The sequence below is a fragment of the Sciurus vulgaris genome (assembly GCF_902686455.1).
Source record: "Sciurus vulgaris genome assembly, chromosome: 3".
In the NCBI taxonomy this organism is placed as follows: domain Eukaryota; kingdom Metazoa; phylum Chordata; class Mammalia; order Rodentia; family Sciuridae; genus Sciurus; species Sciurus vulgaris.
Window position 1 is genome coordinate 3643461 of NC_136463.1, and position 27564 is coordinate 3671024.

The 27564-nt window shown below is 50.1% G+C and overlaps 1 protein-coding gene across 3 annotated transcripts in view; it reads right to left on the bottom strand.

Moving 5' to 3' along the window:
* The window catches only part of PGS1 (phosphatidylglycerophosphate synthase 1), a 36823-nt gene extending 10775 nt beyond the window's left edge, over positions 1-26048 (bottom strand). For all 3 annotated transcript variants that reach the window (XR_013762435.1, XM_079131099.1, XM_079131100.1), the window contains exons 1-7: positions 25902-26048; positions 16136-16325; positions 12867-12944; positions 11349-11448; positions 10147-10336; positions 9385-9563; positions 6691-7212 (exon numbers count right to left, since the gene is read on the bottom strand). Coding sequence is in view for 2 of the 3 variants with exons in the window: in XM_079131099.1 (XP_078987225.1) it covers positions 6691-7212; positions 9385-9563; positions 10147-10336; positions 11349-11448; positions 12867-12944; positions 16136-16325; positions 25902-26035 (1393 nt within the window). In the remaining variant the exon portion in view is untranslated. The remainder of the gene's footprint in view (positions 1-6690; positions 7213-9384; positions 9564-10146; positions 10337-11348; positions 11449-12866; positions 12945-16135; positions 16326-25901) is intronic.
* Between the last annotated feature and the right edge of the window lie 1516 nt (positions 26049-27564).

The following is a 27564-nucleotide window of genomic DNA, read 5'->3' on the forward strand; positions in this document are numbered from 1 at the left end:
AAGAGAACAGACCTGGACTCAAGTCCAAAGACCCCTGCTGCCTCCCAGCTCTGGGCCTCCTCCTCAGAAACTAAGTGACACCAGCCTCTGCCCTTCTCAACAGTCACCTTGTCCATGTGACGCATGAACCAGTTCATAGTGCTTTGCAGTCCCCTGTAGAGGCTTCCCAGCATTCTCTGATGGGTCCTGGACACCTCCTGCAAGATGGCACAGGCCCCACTTCCAGGCCATGCAGTTCTGCAAGCCCACGAGGCCCATAGGGCTTTACTGTCTGCCCCCTGCCTGGGCCACTCCTGCCCAAGACAGGCCTGGGCCACCCACTCTCTTCACCTAGGCTCTGCCACATGTCAGCTCCTCAGAGAGGCCCTGCCTGTCTCCTAAGCCTGGCAGCCTGGATCCCTTCTCCTATCTTGCTCTTTTTCACCTGGTGCACACTTGTACAAATTCCTCTGCTCGCTATCTGCTTCCTATCAGACTGAAAGTCCCAGGAGGAGGGGAGAGTTCCTCTTGGCCCAGGGAGCTATTCCCACTGCCTTGAATGATGTGCGACACTTGGTAGGACCTCGATAAATATCTGATTGAATAAAGTGAGTAACAATGACTCTTCCAACATAGGAAGATTAGATTAAGTGAAGTTCGAAAGCAGGAGCTGGAGGATACTTTAAGTCGGAGCATCTCTGAGGATCTTTCCCAGAAGCACGTGCACGCAGCCCCTCCTGCTGAACCCTACAGTGTTCTGCAATTGATTTCAGAGAGGTTAGGCTCCTGTGAAAACAAGGAGGCAAAAGACACCCTGGCCTCCACTCCAGGGAGAAGCACCTGCCAGGTCTGATGTCAGAACAGCTCTGAGACCCCACGGCTGGGGTGCTTCAGCCTAAGGTGACAGCCAGCATAGCCCCCGAGCCCGGAGCACCCCTGCAGGGTTCCAGGTGAGAGCCTTCTCACTATGGCCAGCAGCAAGGGTGGCGCTGCCTGGCTCTCTGGCTCTCACCATCAGTTCACCTTTGGGCACCGAGCCAGTCAGTCTATCAGGAAGACAATAAAAATAGTGACATTCTCACAATCATTAACAGATTCCGCTGTCAGCAAGAGCCAGCAATCTCTCAATCCAATGGGCCTGCTCCACCCTGGCCACACACGTGGTGTTGTTAGCGTAGAGTACTGAATCCAGAACAAATGAAGTCACTGAGCTGAACTCACTGAACTCACTTTCTGATCCTCCCCCTAAAATGCAAGCCCAGGGCTAGACCGCACATGGACACTGCACCACTGGGTGCACAGCGTGGGCATGGTGTCCCTGTGTGAAAGAGCTGCTGGCTCTCAGGACAGGGCTGGGACATGGTTGATGTACTGTGCTCTCAGCAAGCAGCCAGGCAACAGCATGAGTGCTGCCCTGAACTTACCCTCCACGGGCAGGAAGCTGACAGGCTGGAACACAGCTTGACGTAGCTCACACTCAGCCTCTGCTAAAGCGGCCTGTCGCAGCCCTTAAGGTGAGTTTGCCAGCATGTGGCACCCTACACTTACAGGCTTACCAGGGCACACAGCTGAGCTGCTCCTCCCCACCCCAGTGCTCACAGGGACCAGGCTGGGGCTGGTGGGCCCAGCGTCCAATCAGATGAGTCTGCTGCAGCATCTAAGTTGCCTCTGGATAGACTCTACCCTGGCTCCCAGAACCTCGTCCTGCCACATCTGCAGGGCAAGGAATGAGGGCCAGCAACAGGAAACTGGCAAACCACAAGCACAGGAGCAGCCAGCAGACTGCTGCTGACATGCGTGGGAGCCTGCCCAGCCTGCATCCCAAGGGCAGCTCCTGAGGACTCCATTTCTGGGGACCAAAGTCACAGGTAAAGGCCTCTGGTTTCAAGCTGTCCTTCACCACCCAGATGCAGGGAGAGCAGCACCAGAACTACACCAGGCCAACTTCCAATCACTCCACCAACAAGGCAGTGACTTTATGAAGGCGGAAAAAAGATGCGTTCCAGAGGAACTCTGATTTGTTTTGTTTTTCGTGTTTTGTGGTGTTGGGAATGGAACGCAGGGCCTCACACATGCCAGGCAACTACTCTACCACTTAGAAACTCCAATTTTTAATTTGATCCTTCCAGGGTAGCAATAGGAGGTACAGGTATAATTCTCTGGTGATGCTGGGCAGCAGCATCAAGCTGCAGCTCCCAGCAGACACAAGTGATGGGGGAACCCCTGGCACTCCACTATGTTCCTGTGGCTAAGCTGGGATGGTCAGCAGGTCAGGTGGATCAAGTGCATTTTCAACTCACAGTATTTACCCTTGCATTATTTTTCAACTCACTTATCTTCAACTTAAAATGGACTTATCAGAACACACCCCCATTTAAGTTGAGGAGCATGTGTACAGGTACAAAGCCAGAGACCCCACACCCAGAGACACAAGACTTTTGCCCAACTGTCATTCCTCTGCTCTGAGCTAACAGAGCTGCTCCTATCCCGGGGCGCTCAACGTCAACACAGCATCAGACTCGAGATCCAGGGCACCCCTCCTGGCTGTGTGCCCCTAGTCATTCTACAGAAATTCAATGTGCATCCTGCAGCCCTGCTCCCTTGATAATCCAGTGCCATCACCCCATTTGACAGAAAGGAAATTGAACCAGTTCTTCAGTGTCTACCAAGGGTAAAACTGAACCAAGAACCACATCTGGTAACCTCCACACTGAAGTACACAGACACCAGATCTTCTGAAGAGGTGTCCTTTGCAAAAAGTGAAACACAAACTAAACAGACCATCCATACTGCAAAAGAAGTCTCTAAGCATGACTCTAAATTGAAGGCACCTCTGGTTACTTTACTGAAATATGCCACACAAACTAAAGTCTATTAAGAAATCAGCAAAGTATGCTCCTGGGCACAGTGGTACATGCCCGTGATCCCAGTGGCTCGGGTGGCTGAGGCAGGATCACAACTTCAAGGTCAGCCTCAGTAACTTAGGAAGACCCTGTCTCAAAATAAGACATAAAAATGGCTAGGGATGTAGCTCAGTGGTAGAATGCTTGCCTAGCATATATTAGGTCCTGGGTTCGATCCTCAGTACTGAAAAAATTAAATAAGAAGAAATGTAAATAAGTAAGAAGAAATGAGCATAGTACGCAAGTGAGGTCGACCTCTGGTCGGGCTGGGAAACAGAATAAATACCGCTTCCACCACTAGTCATCACACAAGGATCTTTCCAACAAGGCATCTAAGCAACTGCTGCGTATTCCCAGCAACATCTGATAACACAAAATACTGAAGACCTTTGGATTTCCTGCCATCAAGCTGCACTAAAACCCACTGGCACCCATTTAACTGGTGTGGTCATTTCCCACAGAAGGCTGCCTCTCCCAGCCTTGCCCTCAGGCTTCCCCAGGGCAGGGACCAAACCCACCTTCCCTACAAGCCACCCTCACAAGGCTGTCAGCAGTCCAACACAGCCCTCAAAGTCTCCTGCTGTCTGACTCCCAGGGAAATGCTGTGCTGACAAACAGGATGCTGTGTGTGTGTGTGTGTGGGGGGGGGGGGGGGGGTGTCCTGGAATCTAGGGACCCAGCTCACTCTCCAAGGCTTCTGGGAGCAAGAAAAGACCAGACCAGACCAGGCCTGTCCCACAGGAAAATGGGTGAGGGAATTGTGATATTGGTTGCACAGTGATCAAAAATGTTCTGGGGCTCACACAGGCCCACAGCAAGGGCCTTGCAGGAAATGGTCCACTACACTAGCAATCCAAATCCACAACCCACAAAATATGCGCTGCCCGCCCACCCTCTGACACAGGCTGCTTTAGGGAAACAAATGTTAACAGGTGAGCCAGAAAAGGCTGACTTAAGAACCCATTAGTTACAGATCATAGCCACCAAGCAAGGACGAACTCTGGCCTTGCACTCCAGCATGGAGTGACCTCTGGCTCCTGGTTAAAGGATGCTCTGTTCACAAGAACCTCCTCCATGCACCATCTGCCCCCCACCCCCACTTCCCCCTGCCACACACTCCCAGGTGCCCTGGGATCTCCATGCCTCCCCATTAACCCGGTGCTCCCAGAGAGCAGAGCCCCACCCATATCAGGGCAGGAGGGACGGAGCAACAGGAGCACAGAGTCCGGGAAAAGGAGAGGCACACTGGAAAAGCCAGTTGGGTGTTTCTGCTTCAAAGGTAACTGGGGAGTCATCACATGCTTATCAGTGCAGCTCCAGGGAAGAGACCTGTAGCAGAGGCAGGACTGCCAGGCCTGCAGGGGAGCTGAGTGCAGCTGAGGAGAGCGCTGCACAGCTGTGCCTCTGCTCAGCCTGGGCTTGGGTCTGCACTGTGCTACCTCTTCCAAGCTCAAAGCTTCCCACAGCCGCTCAGCTCCTCCTTTGACATCCCACCCCGGGCACTGTTGCGATTCCCAGAAGGAACAAGGTCAACCTGAAAATACTTTCCACACACCTCCCTGCCAGCCCTACCCCTCCTGAGACACCTGACCGCCAGCCTAGTTGCGTCCATGACATGCTAGGATAAGCCCGACAGTACAATGGGGCAGTCACTTCCCACAGCAAGCGATGCCACTTGCCTAGGCAGGCGTGGGGCCAGTGCAGACAAGCCGGGAGCCTCACCGTGTTTTCTAAGGTTGGCAGCAAAATCTCCTAGGGGTGGGGAGTAAATACTCCAAGTTAAGGGACAGGGCCGCAGCTAGGAGGTAAGCACTTGCCTAGCATGTGGATGGCCCTGGGTTCAACCTCCAGCTCTGCAAAAAGTTAATTAATTACTCAATTAATGCCAGGTTAGATTCAACACCCAGAAAGCTGGACTCAGATCTAGGATGGCCTAGACGTCAGTACTTCTTAAAATGTATCCATACTGCAAACACTAGTTTTAGGGGATTAAAAAAAAGGTTAACCTAGGGATTTAAAGATGTCCTCAACAACGCAGGCATATGCCTACGGTGGCTTGCAGCCTGGATGGCACCCAAGAAAAGAAGTCAAGGCAATAGCACCTTCCTCCCCTCACTCAGCTCTTCTGAAAGACTAAGGATGGGCAGAACAGGCTGGGATGAGCAAAAGAGGCCTTGGGGCTGCCCAAGGAGAGGCCAGAAAAGCCACGAATGGAATTCCCAGCCACAAGGCTCTAACTGTCCATTCCTTCTTTTTTTTTTTTTTTTTTTTTGCGGTGCTGGGGATGGAACCCAGGGCCTTGTGTTTGCGAGGTAAGCACCCTACCCACTGAGCTGTATCCCCAGCCCTGTCCATTCCTCTTAAGGCACATGAGCAGCTCCCAGTTCAGCACACCTGCTCGACTAGAGGTGGGCACACTCGTGACACCCAGCGGTCAAAAGGCAAGCCCACAAGCACAAGGGTTTGTTGTTCTGTTTTTGTTTTTTTTCAGTGCTGGGGATTGAACCCAGGGCTTCATGTGTGCTAGACAACTGAGCTACATCCCCCGTCCTGCCTCCCCACCCCTTTTTTTCAGACAGAGTCTAAGTTGCCAAGGTTAGCCTCAAACTTGTGATTCTCCTGCCTTAGTGTTCAAAGCAGCTGGGATTACAAGGCTGTACCATAAGCTTGAGGGTTTTTTGGGTACGGGGATTGAACCCAGGGACACTTAACTGCTAGGCAACATCCCCAGACCCACTCTCACGATTTTTCAGGGTCTCGATCAGTTGCTTTAGGGCCCTGCTAAGTTGCTGAGGCTGGCTTGGAACTCATGATCCTCCTGCCTCAGCCTCCCGAGCTGCTGGGGTTACAGTATGTGCCACCATGCCCAGCAAGCTTGAGGTTTTAAATGTACTTCATCCACAGTTCAGAAAGGTACACATAAGAGTATGTCCCCATCTGGGCTGTTCTACTGAATATCTGAGAGGGATCACAATAAAAAAGTGATCTGGACTATGACCCATTTTTCACCTGTATCTCCAGTACAGAGGACGTCCATCAATAAGGACTACACACTGAGAATACAGGTTCCATTTTCTGAGTTACAGGGAGGAAAAGATGGAGATTGACATGCAGGGAAAAACTAACAAATGAAATGGTGAGGAAAAGACAGAAAAAGAATGTTCATGACAAATCAAAGATCCCTGATGATCCTCTGCTCTGCCAACAAGCAGAAGCACCATGGAGACAAGATTAAGTCACGTCCAGTCCCTGTGTGAGAAGCGATCACATGCACCACATTTTTTATAGCAATCACCAAAATGATTTCCATTTATAAGTCTTTGGTGTGTAAGAGGGAGAGATTTTACACAACTAAAATCTGCTTGAGGTCAGGCGTAGTGACACACGTCTGTAATCCTAGCAACTCAGGAGGCTGAGACAGGAGAATTCAAAGTTCAAGGAGCCCTAAGCAACTTCAGTGAAACCCTGTCTCGAAATAAAAAATAAAAAAGGCTGGGTATGGAGCTCAGCAGTAACGTGTTCCTGGGTTCAATCTCCAGTACTCCCCCGACCCAGCCCCTGAAAAAAACTGACTTAAAGAGTGTTTTATCATTCTCCTCCCCAGGACCCAGGGCAACCACAATGGGCCTGAGAGGTCGTTGTGAGCATCACGAGAGAAAGATGGGGTGCCACAGGCATGGCTGGTGCTCCACAGGGGCCAGCAGAGTCCAGCTAGCCCAGCCCCTGCCAAGAGTACTAAGAGTGTGGCACTCCCCACTGCCAGGAGCTGCCCCGTGTTGGAGTAGTCCTCTGGCCAGCCACCACATACCTTTGGCGTGGAACGTCCAGCCCCTCCGCCAGTACTCCTGCAGCTGAACCCGCTCCTGCTGCCCCAGGCTGCACACCTCTCTATAGAACTGCCGCTCGATGTGCACGTAGGCTGCAGGGATGGCACCTGCCACCCCCTTGGCTCCAAAGAAGCCATTCACCTCTGGAGAGGCCAGCAGGATCTGGTACTCTGCCCGTGTGCCCAGGACCAGGTCCATGTAGGCCTGGGTCAGATTGAAGTAGCCCGTTGTAAGGTAGACCCGAGCACCTCGCTCAGCCTCAGTCAGCAGGGTCTCTGTGACAATCTCATCAATCTGGATCTCAAAGGGCTTCATCTGTATCAGTGGATAAATCCAGGTATCAGGGGCTGGTCTCCGATCTCCAGCAGCTGCTGCCTCCTCCTGTGTCAGCAAGGAGTCCCCATGGAAGGTTTGAGCATGCAGCATCTGCTGGCGGGTCCTGGCTGAGTGGATCACATCCATGACCCGCTTATTGGCTGCCTTGCAGTATGCAGCCCGGTCGCCTAGAGGGAGACAAGAGAAAAAAGAAATGGAGAGTCAGGACGCTGCTGGCTCAGCCACAGCATGCGACAGGCACGCGCAGATGCAGAAAGCAATCGCTTGCAGAATACATACCTTTTTTTCTTTTTTCTGGTACTGGAGACTGAACCCAGGAGTGCTCTACTCCTGAGCTATGTCTCCAACTTTTTATTTTATTTTGGGAGAGGGTCTCACTAAGTTGCCTCAGCTGGCCTTAAACTTGGGATCCCCGTTTCAGCCTCCCAAGTCACTAGGATTACAAGCGTGCACCACGTGTCCAGCCAGAACACATACTGAGTGAGCTCCAGGCATAAGACCTGCATGAGGGTCCTCTGAGGACACAGCTATCCAGTACAAGGACCTTGCCCCCATGGAGAAGTGAAAAGGGCTTACCTACATGGTTTCCAATTAAAAAGCTCAAAATCAGACAAGATGGATTTGGGGTAACATCAGGACAGTGGTTACCTTGGAGAATAACATGTGGGAAGGACCAAGGGGAGCTTCTGGAGAGTAATCCACTATGAACAGGCAAGTGAGCTATATCTGTGACTGGTGTTCTGTACATATATGAACTTCATGAGAAAGTTTGTGATTATAAAGTTAAGTCAGTGCAGCTAAAACAGAGTGGGTGCACACCATGACAAGTGTGTAGAGAGGCACCAACATAACTAGCCACCCAGGGGTGACACACATGGACTCCTCTGAGGGCAGGCTCTGGGCTCTATAGGGAGCCACCATCCTGGCTGGATAGGAAGATGGTGGCAAGGAGCTGTGCAGACAACTGGGTGGAACAATACAACTACAAGAGCCATTATTAGACAAGCAAAGGCTGAATTTTAATGAGCTGCTCAAGAAGTGTGGGGAGAACAAACAAGAGCCAAAATACACGACAAAGAAATAAGACCAGCAGTTAACAGAGCAGAAATACAAAAACGGAGAACACTGCTCAACATTAATCCTCTGAGAAGACTGCTGAGACAGCAAGGCTCTGGCAAGGGTGCTGGGGAAGGAAAGCAAACAGGAAGGATGGCCCTACTGGTCATCCACTCTTGCTCACACAGACCAAACTGAGGACGGGGACAGACATGTGAGTGCCTTTCAGGGCTGGACTACCAAAGAGAGAAGGAACAGCCTGTGCAAGGATCCATCACTGCTGCCACCAGCAACTGTAGGGGGTATGGAGGAGGCACAGGGCCCCTGCGATTAGGGCTGCATGGTCAGGAAGGCACAAGCAGGCTGCTAAGCACATCTGTGCACGCTCTGCCCTGAGCACAGATGCCTTCTCCTCAGTCATGACGAGCCTGCCACGGTGGACCACAGATCTGCAAATATTTTTTTCAGGGGCCAAATGGAACATATTTTAGGCTTTGTGGACTAAAAGACAAAATTGAGTCTAATGTGTAGATATTCATATGACCAGAAACAGACTGATGTCAACTTTTTACTAAAGAAATGCAAAAGCTAATAGTAGTAACTGAGACTCCTGCTGGCAGCACGCAGGGCAGTGGCACAGATTGCAGCCTGGCTGGACAGCCATGGCTCCCCTGGCACAGGCAGGGCTCCCACCAGGAGACCCACTCAGATGCTTCCATCTTGGGTCTATGGGACATGGAGAGCTCTTCTTACAAAGTCTGCATTTAACCCCTTTCCCAAGTTGTCCCCAACTTGTGAACATGGTTGCAAACTCAGCAGCTGCCCTTTAAAGATCCACAAGAAGCCAGAGCCACAGGAATCACAGGAATGCAAGGGCCGAGGAAGCCGCGACAGGACTCGCCTGCCTCCAGCAAGCAGAGCTGAGAGCGCTCCCTTTTCACCTTCCAGGCGGTAGGCACAGACTCAATGGAGCTGAGAGCCACAGGCTCTCTGTGACAGGAGGTTTGGGGAATGAGCTGAGAAGGGTGGTCACTAAGCAGTTTCTTTCTGTAAGAGCAGGGGAGGCTCCTGGCTGACTCGCTTAGGCACACAGGCCCAAGTTCACACTCCAGCCAGCTCTCACCTTCAGAGCATGACTGTTAGCCAGTGGGTCACACCTATCTGGCTTCAGAGAAAAAGGGAGATTGTCGCCTGCCACCCTCTCTCCTGTGCCTGAAGCAAAGCCACCCAGGTGTGCTCCCTGGTCTGCACCCCACAGCCCAGGAGGACAGGGCCAGGCCTACCTTTGTAAGGATGCACCATCCCGTCTACCACCTGCACTGTGTTGTCCCCCTGCAGTTGCAGGGACACATCCCCCACGGCATCCACCAGTTCTGTGAAGAAGTCGGCAATCTCTGCACAGTCCTGCAAGAACACGTAGCGATCCTGGCGGTTGGTGAAGTAGGAGTCGCTCAGGTTTGCACTACAGGAAGAAGTAGGTGAAGACTCAGGTAAGAGGTGACCAGGCCTCAGAGTACAGGAGGGGCGTGACAAACTCAGGTCAGGAAATAACAAGAGCAGTCAGTTAACAAACAGCAGGAGTCGGGGCCATGACTAGCATCTGCCAACCCCACCGCCACTCTAAGGAGCTGCTCATCTGCTGAGTCCAATCAACCAGGATCATCAAAAGCCTGTGGACGTCCACCCTGGCTGCTTCACCATTTGTCGTTTGGGCTTCGCCTGACAAATGTCACTCATCCACCCTGACCTGTTCTTGTAGGTATAAACCAAGGAGAACATTCCCAGGGTCATGGTGAGAAGTGACGAGGCACACAGCAGGGGCTTAGTACTGTGGCCAACACACAAGTACTCAGTAAATGCTGGCTGCCTTCCCAGCAACCCTCTGGGGCTCAGCTCCCATGGCACAGGCAGGGCTGTGGAAGAGGTCAAGTGTCTGCAGGCAACACAGCAGGGTCTCTGAGGCGTTAACAGACAGCTGTCCTTTCTCTTTGTCCCACTGACTCCAAGACTACAGCACTAAGGGGAAGCTGACAGGTCAGACCCACCCACTCAAGATGACACTGTTATCAAAGAGGTACACTTTGATGTGCTGGAGGCCAATGGTCTCGTTGAAGCGCTCAGGGACGAGAAGCCGGAGAAGCCCCCGCAGATCGGGCGTGTGGAAGAGGGACACGCGCACTTGCTCTGGAAACCTCTGTAGGAGTGGAAGCAACATTGTGCGAGAGTTCTTCTTGCCTAGACAGGAGGGAGCAGAGAGAATGGCAGGTGACTCAAACCGGGAAAGAAATCCCACCTGCCAGGGAGAAGCCACCTCCCAGGTGGGCCTCACTTCACCTGGCTGCTTGTTTGAACGAGCCACACCAATGGGCACTGCCTCGAGCAGGACTTTGCAGCAGACATCTACCATTTTTGCCACCTGACACCCACTTCCCCTCCTGCTGGTAACTGCACCCACTTCCTCTTGGAGGTACCACCCAGCCTCAGTCTCAGTCTTCCTGCCCTCGGTAAAGAGGACTCACCCTGACCTCTCACCCAAGGTCCACGAGACAACATGCAGGCCTGGTTTGGGCCTCTCAGCACACTCCAGGCCTGTGACAATTCAGGGCTGGGGTCACAGTCCACAGCAGCCACTCAAGGGTTTTGGCCTAAATGTCAGAGAAGGAAACTTTCTTCCAATAGCAAAGGAGTTCTGGGCACAGGGCCTCAGTCACAGACACCACCACACAGAGTCCAAGAACGAAGGTGAGGTGTCGTGGCACCAGAGACTCTGAGAAGGAAGCAAGCCCAAAGAAAGCAGGGCCAGGAGATGCATCCTGGGGATAAATCCAAGCCCCAAATCATGAGCCACTCAAAGAGGTCAGGCACAAGAGTCAAAAAAAATTGGGGGAAGGGAGGCAGTACTGTGGATTGAACCCAGGGTGCTCTACCAGTGAGCTACATGCCCTGTCTTTTTTGCTTTGAGACAGTGCCTTGCTAAATTGCCTTGGATGGTCTCAAACGTGCAATCCTCCTGCCTCAGTCTTCTGAGACCCTAGGATTACAGGAGTGTGACCCTAGCAAAAAAATCCCTTTTTGCCGAAGCTGTTTACAGTTAGGTTTCCAGTCACCTGATGCAGAAGAAATCCTGACTAGGAAAAGTAGGCAGTTCTAGGCCTTGTCTCTGCCTGGAACCGGGAGAGGTGATGATATAACTCCTCCAACCAAGAATGTGGGAGAGGAAGAGGAAAAGGCTAAATATGCAACCTACCTCTTGAGCCCCGGGTGAAATCCAGGAGAATGGAGACCTTGAGGTCAGATGGAAACTTAGCTTGCAGAGACTTTTCTAGAGTGCTTTCCAGGCAATCCACCTATCAGGAAAAAAAACCCAAAGGAACAGAAACAAGACCAAAAGGATATGTCTGTGTTTAAGACAGCTCATCACCTAGTGAGCACACACTCTCACCACCCTTCCTGAACACGCACACATATCCCCAGCACTCAGGAGTCACCACAGGGAGAGGGCTTCCGGCAAGGCCTTGGGACTCGATCGGAAACAGCCACTGCTGCCTGCTCCAACCTAGGCCCCAGGAGACAAGGGTCAGGGGTATGCTGCTCAGCAGCTGGCCTGGCGGACATACTCTCTAAGACACCATCTCCTACAGAGATTTCAAAAGACAATCCGCACAGACACACAACAAATACAGGTCTACTATGGAGCATGCTCAGTAAATATTTGCTGAATGAATGAATCCAAGACAACCTGCCCACTGGCTCTCGTCGGTGGCCGGGACATTTCATTCCTACCCCATGAGAACAAACAGGCTTCCCGAGATTGCAGCCAAGAGTGTGACCTGGAGACAGGAGAAGACTCCGGCCTCAGAAGCAGGGAGAGAGCCATGGCCTGAACCACCTTCCCTATGCCACACTCCCATCCCACCTCAGGCACTGCCCAGCTCCCATCTGTGAGTTTCTGAACAAGGACAAGCCAAGGCAAGGAGCCATTCCCCTCCCTCGGGGCAGAAAGCAACCCGAGACAGGACACAGGCAAGACCTCACTCACGATCCCATCAACTCCACCTCAGAAGCCGCCAGCCTATACTGGACCATGCCATGAGCAGCACCACTTGGACAGCTTCCAGCTCATGCCCACCCTGCCTGTCTGAATGACCAGTGAGGCATGCTAGAAAGTTCAGGAAGAACAGGGCTGGTTCGTACCCAGCATCCAACACCAGTCTGGGGACACAGGCCAGCTCACCTGCACTTGAGTTCATCTGTACAGTACAAGGTCAGAAAATCTTTTCTGAAAAGGGCCACAGAGTTGTGACAGATGGTCTCAGTCACAACTATTCTGCTGTGTTGCTGTTGCACAAAAGTAACCACGAAGGATGCCCAATTAGTGTGGCTTGCTCAGATAAAACTTCAGCGACAAGCACAGAACTGTGAGTTTAATTACACTTTACTTGAGCCACAATATAGTCTTTGTTTTTTTCCAATCATTGGAAAATGCAGAAGCCATTCTTAACTCACAGGCCACACCAAGCAGTCAGTGGGCCAGGTGCTGTCTGCCAAGCCCTTGACTGGTAGACAGAGAAGGCAAGAGCCCTGCACAGGAGGACACTGGCCAGCACCTGACTAAGCCTCCTCATGCCCCCGCACATCTTCCTGATACATCTGACGCCTGCAGCAACGTGAACAAGTGCTGGCCATAACAGAGGCCAAGAAAAGACAGCACTAACCCGCCCCTTGGCACTGTGATACTCAGGGACCAACTCCTCATAAACCTTACCAGCTCTTGCTCCAAAGGACCTGTCCCCAGGTACAGGGATGCCATCACGACCCTCCTCTTGGCTACTTTTATCTGCCCCTGAAAGAAGAGAACCCATTCAAAATTCACAGTCAGCATTTTCATAGTTTACTGAGAAAAATATGTTCCTTTGACCTTAAAGGCAACTCACATGCCAAGCTGAGCTACCCTGTCTTCACCAAAACACACACAGTGCTGGTTAGGGTTAGGGTTAGGGTTAGCACACTTCAGAGGCTGAGGAGGAAGAGCATGAGCTAAAGGTGAAGACCCTATCTCAAAAAAAAGAACCCGCCATATAAGGACATACAATCCTAATTTAAAATGCTCAAACCTATAAAAGGCACAGTCTAACCCTACTATAAAATGCAAAGTAGCCACTAAAAAGAATGAAGGAGGACTGGGTGTGACAGCCATGCCTATAACCCCCAACAGCAAGGAAGCTAAGGCAGGAGGACTGCAGGTGCAAGGCCAGCATCAGCAATTAGTGAGACCCTGTCTCAGAATAAAAAACAGAAAGGGCTGGGCTAAAATTCAGTGACCAAGCGTCCCTGGGGTCAATCCTCAGGACCCAAAAAATTTTTTTTAAAAAGTAAGAAAAAGAATGAAGAATATCATGCATATTATATATGACTATTATGCACCAATAAAAAAATATGGGGGGGTGGAGAATGAAGGAGATCTGTGCCTGACAATGTGAATGTCCGTGATGTCCACAGTATATTTGCTGAAATGCAAAAGCAAACTACTGAGCAGGATGCACACCATGTTCCCACCTGCTTATGCCCAACCCTGTGGACACACAGCTGTACCCACATGCACACATGTATGTACCTGCAGGAACGTGGAGAATATGCGCCACACAGGAGCGGAAGGAAGAGTACAGGTGCGACCTAGACCCTTTCCACCTCCACCTGCACAGCTGAGTTGCTTGCGATGAACAGGTATCACTTTTGAAATATACACAAGATACACAGACACAAAACCAGAACCGACACTCAAAGAGGACATATCACAAAGATGTCCCCAAAACCAGTGCTCTCTCCCTAGACTCTGCTCCAGCAAGAACAGACCCTGACTCCAAAACTCCAGGCAGCCCTGCCCCAAAGGGAGTGGCAAGGACAGAAAAAACAGCAGTGTTGCCCAAGGTCAATACCAGATGAAACACGAGAGCAGGGTAAGAGGAGCATGGCTCACGCCAGCTCCTGCCATCCCCAGCCTGAGTCACCCACACAGGAAGTTGGGTATCTGGACTATAAACGTGTGAATGCAGCACTGGGAAAGGCTTAAGCACAAGAAAAAAACAAAACAGCATCCCAAGGTTGTGATTTCCTTTACCTTGCGACCTATAAATACAGATGCTTGTAGGGAGTAATAATAATAAAGAGAAGCAGCCAGGTATAGTGGCACACTCCTATAATCCCAGTGGCTCCAGAGGCTGAGGCAGGAGGATCTCAAGTTCAAAGCCAACCTCAGCAACTTAGTGAGGGCCTAAGCAAATCACTAAAAAGGGCCAGGGATGTGGCTCAGTGGTTAAGTGCCCCTGGGTTCAATCCCTGGCAAGGAAAGAAGGAAAAAAGAAGAGGGGAGGGGGGGAGGGGAGGAGAGACAAGAGAGGGGAGGGGAGGGCATGGGAGGGGAAAGGGGAAAGGAAAGGAAAGTAGAAAGAGGAAAGGGGAGAGGAGAAAGGAAAGAAAAAGGGAAAAGGAAAAGGGGAAGGAAGGAAGGAGAGAGACAGAGAGAGAGAAAGAGAGAAAAGCAAATAAGGTCTAGGTCAATTTGGCTCAGGCAACCAAAGCATATCTTTCTGCTATAGGTCACCAGGGCCCACAAGACAACCTGGCCGTAAGGAAGGCATGGGGACCAGGCAGAAACCACTGCTGTCCTCCCTTGTCATTGTCTGTCTCAGGAAGAAATGCATGTCACCCCATGTGATGCAAGCCAGGAGGACCTGCCCATAATCCTGTCCAGAGGTCTCGGCTTTTCAACCTGCTGGGCCGAGCCCCTCTGCCCCTTCCTGGGCTCAGCAGCCATTGTCACCCTGGCAGGGACATGGCATGGCCCAGCCTCCTGTCCAGGGGAATCACAGTGAGCCATTCACCCAGAATCAATCAGGACACTAAGAATCAGCATAGAAAAACCTATTTCTTCAACCCCAGGAGAGACCCAAGACCACTCAGCAGCATGGCTCCTGACGAGCAAGGATGCACAGGACGGGGACAAGTAGTGCAGCACAGGGAGGGGGAGAGGGAGAACAAGAGGATCCGCCCGGCACCATAACAAATGCCTTCTGCAGTGAGCCAGCTGGCAACGAAGCTAAACATGGACCAACACAACAAGAGGCTGCAAGCAGAGGAGACGGGCAGGCCTTCACATGAATGAGGGCTCACTGCTACACCAAGATGCACCTCCACCTCTGTCTCCTAAGATTCCCCCAGCATCCTCCTGTCTGCTTGGCCCATCAGATCTGCATTCTAGCACCATTGCTAATATGAACTTGCAAAGTTCATGCTGTTAAAGATTCATTAGTATTGAATTACTTCATTCCAATTAGTGGTTCAACCCCAAATAATCAGACGCATCGTGTAAACCTGAGTAACATGTTGAAAGTTACTCAAAATGCAAAGATGATTATCACTAACAGGAAAGGAAGGCACTTACCTTAGACAGAGTCCCAGAAAACCAGGACTGTGAAACCTAAAACTAGAGTGTCCAAGTTTCCCAGTTATCTTTTTTAATTTTTTTTTACTTATAGACGGACACAATACCTTTATTTTATTTATATGCGGTGCTGAGATTTGAACCCAATGCCTCATACATGCTAGGCAAATGCTCTATCACTGAGTCACAACCCCAGCCCTTCCCAGTTATCTTGAAATGCCTCTTTGCTGAATGGCTAGGTCTCCTTGTGGTGACATCTACCAAGACAACACCATTGGGCGTAGACATTTCCTGCCCTCACTGCTCCCTGCTTAAAGATGTTGGCCATGCAGGGAAACTTAGGCTGAATAGCACAAGAAGCTTCTAGGGGCTAGGGTTGTGGCTCAGTGGTAGAGTGCTTACCTGATATGTGTGATGCACTGGGTTTGATTCTCAGCACCACATAAAAATAAATAAATAAATAAATGTCCATCAACAACTAACTTTTTTAAAAAGAAGCTTCTAGATTGAAGGGCACCGAGGACTCATCCAACCTGATCCCCTGAAGGGCCCAACTCCAACGTCTGCCCCTGGGTCCTTCAGAAATGACCCACCTTCATGAGCTGGAAGAACTCTGCTGGGGAGGACAGCACTCTGACGTGAGAGCTGCAGACACCAAACTCTGGAACCAGGCTTCGGATCCACTGGAACCGGTGCACACCCTCTGGACACAGGCAGCAAGGTGGGGAGGTGGCCTGCGGGACAGCTGGAGATAGCAAGGGAGCCAACAGCAGCCATGGCGACCTGGTTGAAAAAACACACAAATGGGTCACTTTCCTCAAACACCCCTGGAGATTTCGCTTTATCCCAGTCATTAAGGCAATAAGCAAGAACACAAACAATAACAAATGCTGGCAAGGATGTGGGGAAAAGGTACACCGTACACCACTGGTGAAACTGCAGACCAGCACAACCACTCTAGTAAGCAGTGTGGAGATTCCTCAAAAAACTAGGGATGGAGCCACCACATGACCCCAGTTATCCCACTCCTCAGTATTTTCCCAAAAGATCTAAAATCAGCATACTATAACAATACACTCACTTCAACATTTACAGCAGCACAACTGACAATAACTACATTATAGAATCAACCCAGGTGCCCACGAACAGATGAATGGATTAAGAAATTGTGGTATACCTATACAATGGAGTTCTACTCAGCAAAGAATGAAATCATAGCATTTACCATTAATTAGATGGAAATGGAAAACACACTAAGTGAAATAAACCAAACTCAGAAACTCGAAAGTCAAATGTTTTCTCTGATATGTGAAAGCCAGAGTAAAATAAAGGAAAGGGGGAGGGAAATAGAAAGTTACAGGGAAAATCGGTAGTGTAGAAGGAGACTGAGAGGCAGCGTGGAGAGATGGCTAAGAGGAGACAATGCACAATGAATGCTTGGCTAATCACATCCTGTGCATTATATAACACCACAGGGAGTCCACCTTTATGCATAGGAAGAAAGAACCAGTCAAATACAGACATATGAAAGGAAGTCTAATAGAGTAGAGGAAGGAGTACGGGGAGAGGAGAGAAAAGGGGCATCATGAACAAAAAGAGAATTCCATCCATGCATGATGTGCCATGATGAATCCAACTATTATGTATAACTATAAAGCTCTAATTTTAAAAAATTATGTGTGTCTGTGTGTGTATATTTATTTATTCATTCCTGGAGACACCTCTCTCAGCTGCTGTGGGAGACCAAAGTGTTGTTTTAGTCAATTTCAGATTTTCTAGAACATTTGAAATAGTAAGCCCAAGCCAAGCTCTGAAGAGGGGTTTGACCTCCAGCCTCTTTCTTTCTAACACCACGGAGTCCATGAGCAATGCAAAGTGCCAATGCCTATGGATAAACCCCAAACTTTAATTCCAAACAACTCACGAAATTTAGAGCCACCACAAGTAAACTCACAAAAGTCACTGTCTGTGACTACTCCTACCAAAGCTACCTCAAAGACACCTTACCTACAGTACCAGGCACAGTGGCACAGGCCTGTAATCTCAGTAATGTGGGAGGCTGAGACAGGAAAATCACAAGTTCAAGGTCAGCCTGGGCAACTCAGTGACACCCTATCTCAAAATAAAAAAGAAAAAGGACTGAGGATGGCTTAGTGGTACACTCCTGGGTTCAATCCCCAGCACCTAAAAAAGAAAAAAAAAAAAAAAAAAAAATCTTGCCTACAGATACCTAAAAGGGTCAGCCTAGTGAAATTCTGAGAGTCACAGCCCCAGCCCTGGGACTCATAAGAGGAAGGTCTCAGAAAAATATGTGTTTCTCTTTAAAATTCAGACTTGGAAAGGCTGGAGCAGGAAAAGGTAAAGAAAGGAGGCCTATTTCCAAGATGCCGGCAGTGATGAGAAAGGCCCCTCCACCAGCAGACACGCCTCTGGTCGAGGCCTTCTCCAGCCAGCTGCCCCTCCCCACAGAGTGCCCACCTCCGAGGCCAGGCAGGATGTGCAGCGGTACACATAGAGCCACATCTCTGCTGCCCTGAACACCCAGGGTCCTACACAAATACCACCCTGTTTTGAATTCCAGTCCTACAAACAGCAGCAGGAAAACCCTCTTCAGCATGTGACCTCCAGAGGGACTCTGGGGAAAAGATGCTCAAACACCCCCAAGGCCTGAATGGCCACGAATTCCAGGAAGATGATTTCACTTGCTTGCTTCATGATAAAGCACTGAATCTTCCCAGGGTTCATAAGTGGCTCTGCACAGATGCCAGATGGCCCACAGCTGTGCTTCCCAGAAAGTCCACCAGTCTGTCATGGCCAACTCGATGCTAAGAAAACTTTAGTCAAGGAAGGAAGGTGCCGGCTCTCTAGGTCCTAAGAAGACTGGAACAGGCCTCAGCAACCCAGGGCAGAGGTGGGAAAGCAGTTCTCCCCCTCGGTCTCTAGAGGGGGTGACGACATGACTGGCATCAGCTCAAAAAAAATAAGGGATTGCTGCCTCAACTTCCCAAACAATGGCACACACCTGCCAGGCCTGAGAGCAGAAGGAAGGCTCCGTGACCCAGCAGAAGACTATGGGACAATGGGAAAACTGTGGAACAACTTAACAATTTAAAGCCTATTGTGGGACCTAGAATCTAATACTCTGCCTGCAGCAGCAGAGCACAGCAACACGAGATCAACTACCCCGCCGCACAGCTCTTCTTGCTACCTTTCAGATCACACAGGAAAGAGCCAGACTCTACCTGTGCGGCTCCACACCTGTGGTCAGGCCCCATCAGCCTCCACGTGGGCTGAGATGCACAGCAGCTCCCAGAGAGGAAACTACTCCTTGGCACAGGCAGAGAAGAGGGTGAGCAACAGTGCAAGCCTAATCCCAGCCCCCCAGAGAACACCTGCCACATACTCAGCACACCCAGGTAGCCCAGCAGTTGCCACCTCCACAGTCATGATGGCCCAAGAGCTTACACACCTGGAATCATCTCAGAACAACACAAGCAGAAATGTTTAAGTTAGCCAGGCACTGTGGCACACGCCTGTAATCCCAGCAATTCAAGAGGCTGAGGCAGGAGGATCGCAAGGCCCAGGCCAGCCTCAGCAACTCAGTGAGGCTGGGAATGCAGTTCAGTGGTAAAGGTTAAATCCCTGGTACCAAAAAAAAAAAAAAAAAAAAAACAGCTAAAGTTATTAAATTTCAAAATACACGGTGTGTGGTGTGTGATTCAAGGGATCAAGAGGGAAGCAAGGGCTGCCTGCAGCTACTGGTGAGGCTTCACAGTAGCCTACCCTGACCAGGCCTTGAAAGACTAACAATTCGAACAGTGACCGCAAGGGAAGGAGGCTCCAGGCAAGGATGCACACAGCAGAAAACCCAGGAGCGCCTGATGGCCAGTGCGAAGAGCACACACACACACACACAGAGCTCAGGCGGGTGCCAGGGTCCACCACCAGCTCCAACCACCCCGTGAGAGACACACTCTTGCAGGCACCCAGCAGTGTGAGCCTCAGTGCCTGGGGCTGGTTAGCTCAGACAGGTCTCCTCCCTGCCAGGCAGCTCTCTCTGGGAATGTTCCACCAGGGCCTGGGTCCAAGAGTTATTGAAGGCCTTTTTGTGTTGGCTTCCTGTTTAATCTGTGTACTAACAGGTTTATTTTTGTTAGAGAGGAGAAGGAGCTGGAAGCCAATTAGGTTTCACCTATTCACTATGGACAAGGCTTAGTCTTCAAAAGCCCATTTTATTCCCCCAAAGAGGAAGGTGTCCTGACAAGGGTTTTGTAAACAGCCCCACAGCACACATCAAGGAGACCCATCTCAACAGGGGACACTCAAAATTCATGTCAAGTGCACAGGTTGGGCAGAGGACTCCTCCTGAACCTGCAGGACAAGCCTTTCCAGGGCCTGCTCAGGGGTCTGCTCTTTCCTCTCACCTCCATCAAAACCCAGGAGGGTTAGTTTCTGGCTTCCCACAAGGCAACTCCTGGGAATTTTTCCAGGCTAGCAGCAGCCCCAGTATACAGTAATTCTAGTCTCTCAGTCGACCACCTGCACATGCATTTCCCCTCATAAGAGGAAGATTACCGAGAAACCACACGTCCCACCAAAAACTAAGCCCTGAGAGATTTGAGGACACAGAAGCTGTGGTCACCAAAATAACCAAGCCCTGTGTCACAGTCACTATTTAGAGAACTAAACCAGTGCACACGCAAGATTTCCACATCTAGAACCGGCTCCCCCACGTCTTCTCCTTCTGGATATCATCTAGTACCCATTCTAGTTATAAGAAGGAGGAAGTGTGTGGGGGAGGGACCAGAAAGCAAGACTGCCAGTCTAGCCTCTCTAAAGGACCACTCCTTTTCTCCGGAATGATGGGAGTGTGCAGAGAACAGGGTAAGAGCAGGTGGTCCTCCAGGTACCGGGGCCAGAAGCTGCACCACTTCAACCTACAAACTGCAGCAATAACCAAGACAGAAAGAGAACACAAAGCAATCTTTGCCTACAATCCTGAAGGTGAAATGGCACATGTGAATCACCCAGCTCCAGCCACGCCCACAGGATACCTGCCTCTGTGTAAAGGTTTAGTCACATGATTTACGGCTTCCCATGAACAATGCAGGCAAATCCCTCTATCTGGGGATCCATTTCTTCACCCAGAGGGGGCCTCTGTGAGTGGGCATGAGGAGTCTGAATGGAGGGGTAGGCCAAGTCGTGGAGGGAAGCATCTTCCCTCTATCTCCAGGAGAACCCACATCTTAATCGCCTGGAGTGAGTGCACAGCCCTAATCCCAGAGCTCCTGGATGGGGACAGCCACGAAATGAGGACAGCGAAGCCTGCCTGGCCCATCAGAAAGCACCAGGAAGACAACACACTCACTCAAGGTCCCCTATGAGAGGCCTGGGGACAACAGCGAGACTTGAGCTCAGGATAACCTGTGCAGCTGATATGCCACAGAGCACACCTGTTTACAAAAGCCCCTGGGAAACAGGAAAAAAAGCATCTGTCTCTCCTCTGAGGAAAAGGGTTTCCCATCTCACCCAACATTCTAAAGCTGCAGGTGTCTCATGGAAAAACACCAGCACACCTCGTTTCTCCTCTGGATATGAAATGATGTGCCTGCAGGTTCAATTGAGCCCTAGAAGGACACCCAGGGACACATCTGCTTCCCCTGGAACTGTAATACTTAATGGCACCCACTACCAATGGAACACAAGTTGTAAACCAATTTCTCAGGGTTTTTTCCAAAGAGAGTGTGTGGGCTTTGAACAAAGAGTACAGCTGGAAGACTATCTTCAGACTATCTTCAGACCCATTCACAAACCCACAACAGTCAAGAGTTGTAGTCCCTGTCCCCACATGGGGCATTAAGTGTTCCACTCGGTGAGCTCAGAGTCATGCTCTAAGGGTCCATGAGCTCTGCTGAAACCATAAGATTCGTGGGACAAACTCTGTGGCTTGGATCCCATCCAAATCTGTACAAAACGACATAAAAAGAAAGAAGTCTTTAACAGAAACTGAACTCTCTGGACTGCTGTATTTTCAGAAACTACTTTTTAAGAAAAACCCACCCCACCCCACCCCACCCTATTCATACACATTTAAACATAAAAAGTGAACTGATGAGAAACAAGCAACAGTCATAACACTTCCTGAGAAGGACTCGAAAAACTACACCAAGGTCCCGTACTTCCTGCAACCCTAGCAGCAGGCAACCCTTCCTGACTAATGCAAGACCTGCACCCAAGTAAGGGAAATGATGTGGATTCCCGTAGGTTACCAAAGACCAATGGCCTGCTGAACTCCCCCAGCAAGGCAGCATGAGAGGCCAGGGCTGCCAGCACTGGACTACAAGCTGACCAGATGACTCTCACCAAAGGAAGTCCATTCCATTGGGCGGGGGGGGGGGGGGGGGGGGGGGGGGGGGGGGGCACGCAAAGATCTAAAATATATTTATAACTCACGATACACCCCAAGGTAGCCAAGTACACCAAGCAGATCAAAGTGCCCAAGTAGAACCAGTCACATGTTCTGGTACTCCAAAGGGCTGCAGCCAGGCTGACTAGGGGCAGTCGTGAACTGGCTCGTTTACATTAATCAGATCATGTTATTTACAAGGGGATTATCTATCAGAACATTTTAATCCCCAGCTGTTTCCCGTCTGCCTAGCCATGCACAACTGACTGAGCCTAATTCATTCCAGCTCCAATGTCCTCAGGGATGCTCATGTTAATAGTAACTTTTAAAGTCGCAGCTGAGAAAGTCAGTCAACTACTAATTTACCTCTAATGCATGGCAAGATCAAATAAGAATTATATGGGCCACGTGTGATGGTGCACGTCTGTAATCCCAGTGGCTCAGGAGGATGAGGCAAGAGAATCTCAAGTTCAAGGCAAGCCTCAGCAATTCAGTGAGAACCTGAGCAATTCGGTGAGACCCTGTATCAAAATAAATTAAAAAGGGCTCGGGGTGTAGCTCAGTGATAAAGCACCCTTTGGTTCAATCCCCAGGACAAAAGCAAACAAAAAAACAAAAAATACAAATTTGAATTACTGAGAAAATGATGCTTTGATTCCAAATTATCCTCCTTCTATCTATTCTTCTGCTATAAATAAACCAAGAATGGGTTATTCTGAACTCTTAAAAAGTAAGGAAGACTAGATCTCAACATCAGAAAGTTCAAAAGCAATTCTGGAAACTCTGGTGGTTCCTAAGAGAAGAAATCACTGAAGAATCAAACAACTGACTAGGACTTGCCATTACAAGGTAATAAAGCCCCACTGGGGCTGGGTTGTGGCTCAGTGGCAGAGCACTTGCCTAGCACATGTGAGGCTCTGGGTTCAACCCTCAGCACCACATTAAAAAAAAAAAAAAAAAAAGAACCACCCACTGGATACCTGTTTCCTTTTACAACTCAGGAAAGTGAGGAAGCCCATCGGCTCCAACACACACACACACACCTTCACTCATGCACCTACAACAGAGAAAATGGGACTTATGTTTCAAAAATAAAGACTTTATTGCACATCTAGTTCACACTAAAAATGGTTTAAAAGAAAAAAAGAGGTCACAGAGAAAATATTTCCATGTATGGCAGGCAAGGTCAAGATTAGGAACTAGGACCAGTGGCTCAGCAAGAGCAAAAGTTCAAAGCCAGTGTCAGCAACTTAGTGAGGCCCTAAGCAACTCAGGGAGACCTTGTCTCTAAATAAAATACAAAAGGGGCTGGGGATGTGGCTCAGTGGTTAAGCACCCCTGGGTTCAATCCCTGGTACCAAAAAAAAAAAAAAAAAATTAGAAACTAGGACCTTCCTAACCCATTTCCCAGTAGGTCTTACCTACTCCAAACAAGCAGCCCACTCAGTGGAGCCAATGACTCCAACAATCTGAGGCTTCCGTCTCCCTCTCCTGAGCTCCAGTTCTCAGTTCTCTCACAGTCTACCAAACACTTCCATCTCAGGCACTTGGATACTAATTAATGTGCCCCAGGTGACCTTTTTACCATCCCCAAACCTGGTCCTAATTTTTTTTTCGGTACCAGGGATTACTCCCCTCTTCTTCACCTCATCCTACTCCTGCTCCTCCCTCAAAACAAATCAATTACAGAACCAGGAAGCCTTCCATGACCTCCAGGTGTCCCCAAGGTACCACTATGACCTTCCACCTTACTTTCCTGTTATTGTTCACAGGTTTGGCCATCTTGAAGGCAGGGCTATGTCTTTATGATTGCTACCTAGCACAGCAGTGCTCTGTACAAGTGACAAATAAATGAATTATCCAGTGCTCCCTAATGGTAGTGAGTCAGAAGCTTGCTTAAGAGGAAACAACTGTATTTCAAGATCACTAATTAGAAATTATCTTAAGTAGAGTTCTCAGTCTCTAAGGCCATCTCTAAGCCTGAAAGGAAACCACGGCAGTAAAAGCATCGAGCACCGTTCCTCTTGCAAGCCACAAGGATTTACCAGGTCCCCCCACCCCCAAAGTTGAGTCAAACTGGCAAGCTGAAATCTAAAATAACTTGAGCTCATGACTACACAGAACTATTATCAATGAATCAATGATCAGAGAGTTACAAGAAACCACATCATTTGGGGAATGAGGAATCGGGAGGTGCAGTGGAACAATGGAGAAGAAATGAAAGTCAGCAGCCAACAGTGGGTGAGTGGCCACAACAGACATGAATAACTCCAAACACCCTGGCCACAAAGAACCAGAAAAAAAAAAGTCTGAGCACAGTGGCACACACCAGTAATCCCAGCCAACTGGAAAGGTTAGGCAGAAGGACCACAAGTTCAAAGTCAGCCTCAGCAATTTAGTGAGACCCTGTCTCAAAATAAAAGTTTAAAAAAGGGCTGGGGATGTGGACCACTGGTTAAGAGTCCCTGGTTCTAATCCTTGGTACAAAAAAAAAAAAAAAAAAAAAAAAAAAAACCTGCAAAAAGCACAGGGCAAAGGACAAAGTCAAAAACCTATAGCATCATCAACACTGGTCAAAGCATTTATCCTCAACTGTGCCATAGGCATTATTTCCACGGAGTATAAAACAAGAACTTCTGACTTAATGCACAAGAAACAGAGCTTCTGACGTAACTGTTGATTCAGAAACAACTCTCTCCCTCCCAACTTAATCATGAATAAATATGGAGTCACACAAACTACATCCCATTGACACTAGTTATAAAAAACTTTGGGAAGTCAATTTAGACTATACCCATAGCCGCACTGTCCCCCAAAACACACACATGCTCAAGAGAAATGCCTTTTTAAAAAGAATTTGTGGAAACTGCCCCAACACCCTTGAGCAATCAATTCCAAAGTCAAACAAGGATTAATAACATGGTTTTCATAGTTTAAACATACAGAGGGGCATAAAAGTGGCCTGAACATCCCATCTTTGAGGACAGAACACGTTTTGAAACTTTAAACAAAATTTCTCAGAAATTTGATGCTGGGGGTAGGCATAATCTGACGCCACGATCCAATGGAATGAACAAGACTTTTGCTAAGCATCAATTACAGAAAATAAAGAAGTCACTTCTACACCCGGAGGGGGAGTGGGTCACCCTGTGAAACTTGGGCCCTTCTGATCAGTCGGCTTCCAAGAGTTCCTTCCTGCCTTGATTCTATCACCTCAAAGTTCCCCTAAATCAAACTTCAGTTTTTGCTGAAAAATCTTGCAGTTACTCAATAAGAGCAAGCTCCTTTCCATACCCAGAATCAGAACACATAACTGAAACCCAGATCTCTGACCCAAAGACAAGGAGGCCAAATCTCACCCAGCGGGCACCTAAGACAATACAACCTCAACTACAGGATGCGGTTTGAAGATCCTTTCCTAGGGACCGAGCGCGAGGACCAAATGTCTCTAACGGGAACACGACTCGCACGCGAGAGAATCACCTTTCCCTTCTCCGGGAGCAGCAGCGGGCCTCGGGCCAGCGCCTTCCCGGCAGGGTTTGCGCTCCGAGACACGGGCCTGAGCGCATCTCTTCAAAGCCGACCTCACCATTACACAACTCACTTCGGTGCTTTTCCAGACGCGGGCCCTGGGACCGCGTGACCGGGCTCTCGAGCGGGTCCTCTTCCCGGGCCGAGCGTCACGGACTCGGGATTGCCCAACAGCCCTCTCGGGCAGGATGTGAGCAGGGCCGCGCGCGCCCGCCGCCGGCGGGCTGGCTGACTCACTCCCGCCACGCCGGCTCCCGGCAGGCTAAGGCAGAGACGCCCCGGGCCCGGACGCGACCCGCACCCGCCGTCCACGCGCTCGCCCGGCCCCCGCCCGGCTCCGCCGCCGCCCGGAGCTCGCCGGCGCCCGGGGCGCGCCCAGCGCCGCCTCCAGGGCTCGCGGCCGCGGCGGGGGCCGCCCTCACCTGCGCCGGCGGTCCCGGCTCCTGCCCAGGCGGTCGGACAGGCGCCCCAGGAGCGCGGCCAGCCCGGGCCGGCCCGGCAGCAGACCCAGCAGCCGCCTCCAGAACACCGGCCCCGCCGCCGCCGCCGCCGCCATGGAGACTCGCCGCTTCCGCTTCCGGCGCGCGCGAACTTTATTGACAACGCGAGCGCGGACACGGCGCAGCGCGCAGGCGCGGGCGCTCGGCCCCGGGGCCCGCGGGCGCGGCGGCTGGCGAGGGTCTGCGGTCCGGCCGGCGGTCAGCCGACGGTCGTGGGCCGTGTCAGGCTGCAGCTGAGCCGTGTGCCGGACTCGTGCGCACCCCCCAGGTGCTGGCCTTGCTCGGCGCTGACCCTCCGAGCTGCACGCCTGGACCGGGGCCCGCTGCCCGCGGACCGTCATGGTCCGTGTCAGGCTGCAGCTGAGCGGGCTGAACAGACCTCCGTGAAATGTGTAGTGTGTCCTGCACCCTCCTGAGGTGCCCCAGGGCTCCCACCAGCCCTGGCCCCTGGAAGTGCACAGTATTGTGCCCAGTATAGCGAAGGAACGCAAAACCTATAAGCCACTAGCACTTTTTGGTTTTTTTGGAGCGAGGAACAGGGGATTGAACGCAGGCGTACTTAACCACTGAACCGCATCCCCGGCCTTTTTAATTTTTACTTTGTTACAGGGTCTCACTAAATTGCTGAGTCTGGCTTTGAACTTGCAATCCTCCTGCCTCAGTCTCCAAAGTGGCTGGGGTCACAGGCCTGCCCCACCACGCCTGGCAAGCCACGAACTCTTTCTACAACTAATTTTAAGTAGGAGGAGGCTAGGGGTGTAGGTCAGTGGTAGAAAATTTACCCAGTCCTAAATCCAGTCCCCAGCACTGCAAAAAAAAAGAAAGGAACGGAAAGGAAAATCTTGCAATTTTCTGAAAGGCAGGAGAGGGGAGCTCTGCTCTGTAATCCTGGCTAGCATCCACAATAGGCTGAACTTGGAAACGGGAAAAGCTGTAAAACAATCATATCCTACTTATCCCAAGGGTGTTGTGAGGTTGAAATGATATGGTCACACTGAAAACAGCATCCAAATTATTCTGGGGAAATTAATTACACATTCCCACAAGAATGTTCGCCTCAGTGATTTTCATCATATGGAAATCATGGAAGCCATCTACAGTGGGGGAGTTGGTTAAATTCACAGTGGCACATGGGTACCTTGGAAGGCCAAACCGCCATGAAAAGTGATGTTCCAGAGGAATATCTGATACCATTAAGTATAAAAATCAGTTACAAATGAGTAGCATAGAAACTACCTCATTTCATTAAAAATTGAGAAAGACAAAGATACTACAAACTGAAATACACCAAAATGTTAATATCAACTATTTGATGCTATTTAGGACTTTCTAAATGTTTTACAATCGATGAGTATTTCAGATTGGTTTTCATTTTCTTTTAAGTTTATATAGTTTTACAAACACTAGGTGGAATTCGATTCAACTTTTCCAAGTTAGAGATGGTGAATCATTAAGTGGGGTGCTGGGGCACATGTCTGTAATCCCAGCAACTCTGAAGGCTGAGGAAGGAGGATCAAAAATTCAAGGCCAGCCTCAGCAATTTAGCAAGGCCCTAAACAACTCAGCAAGACCCTGTCTCAAAATA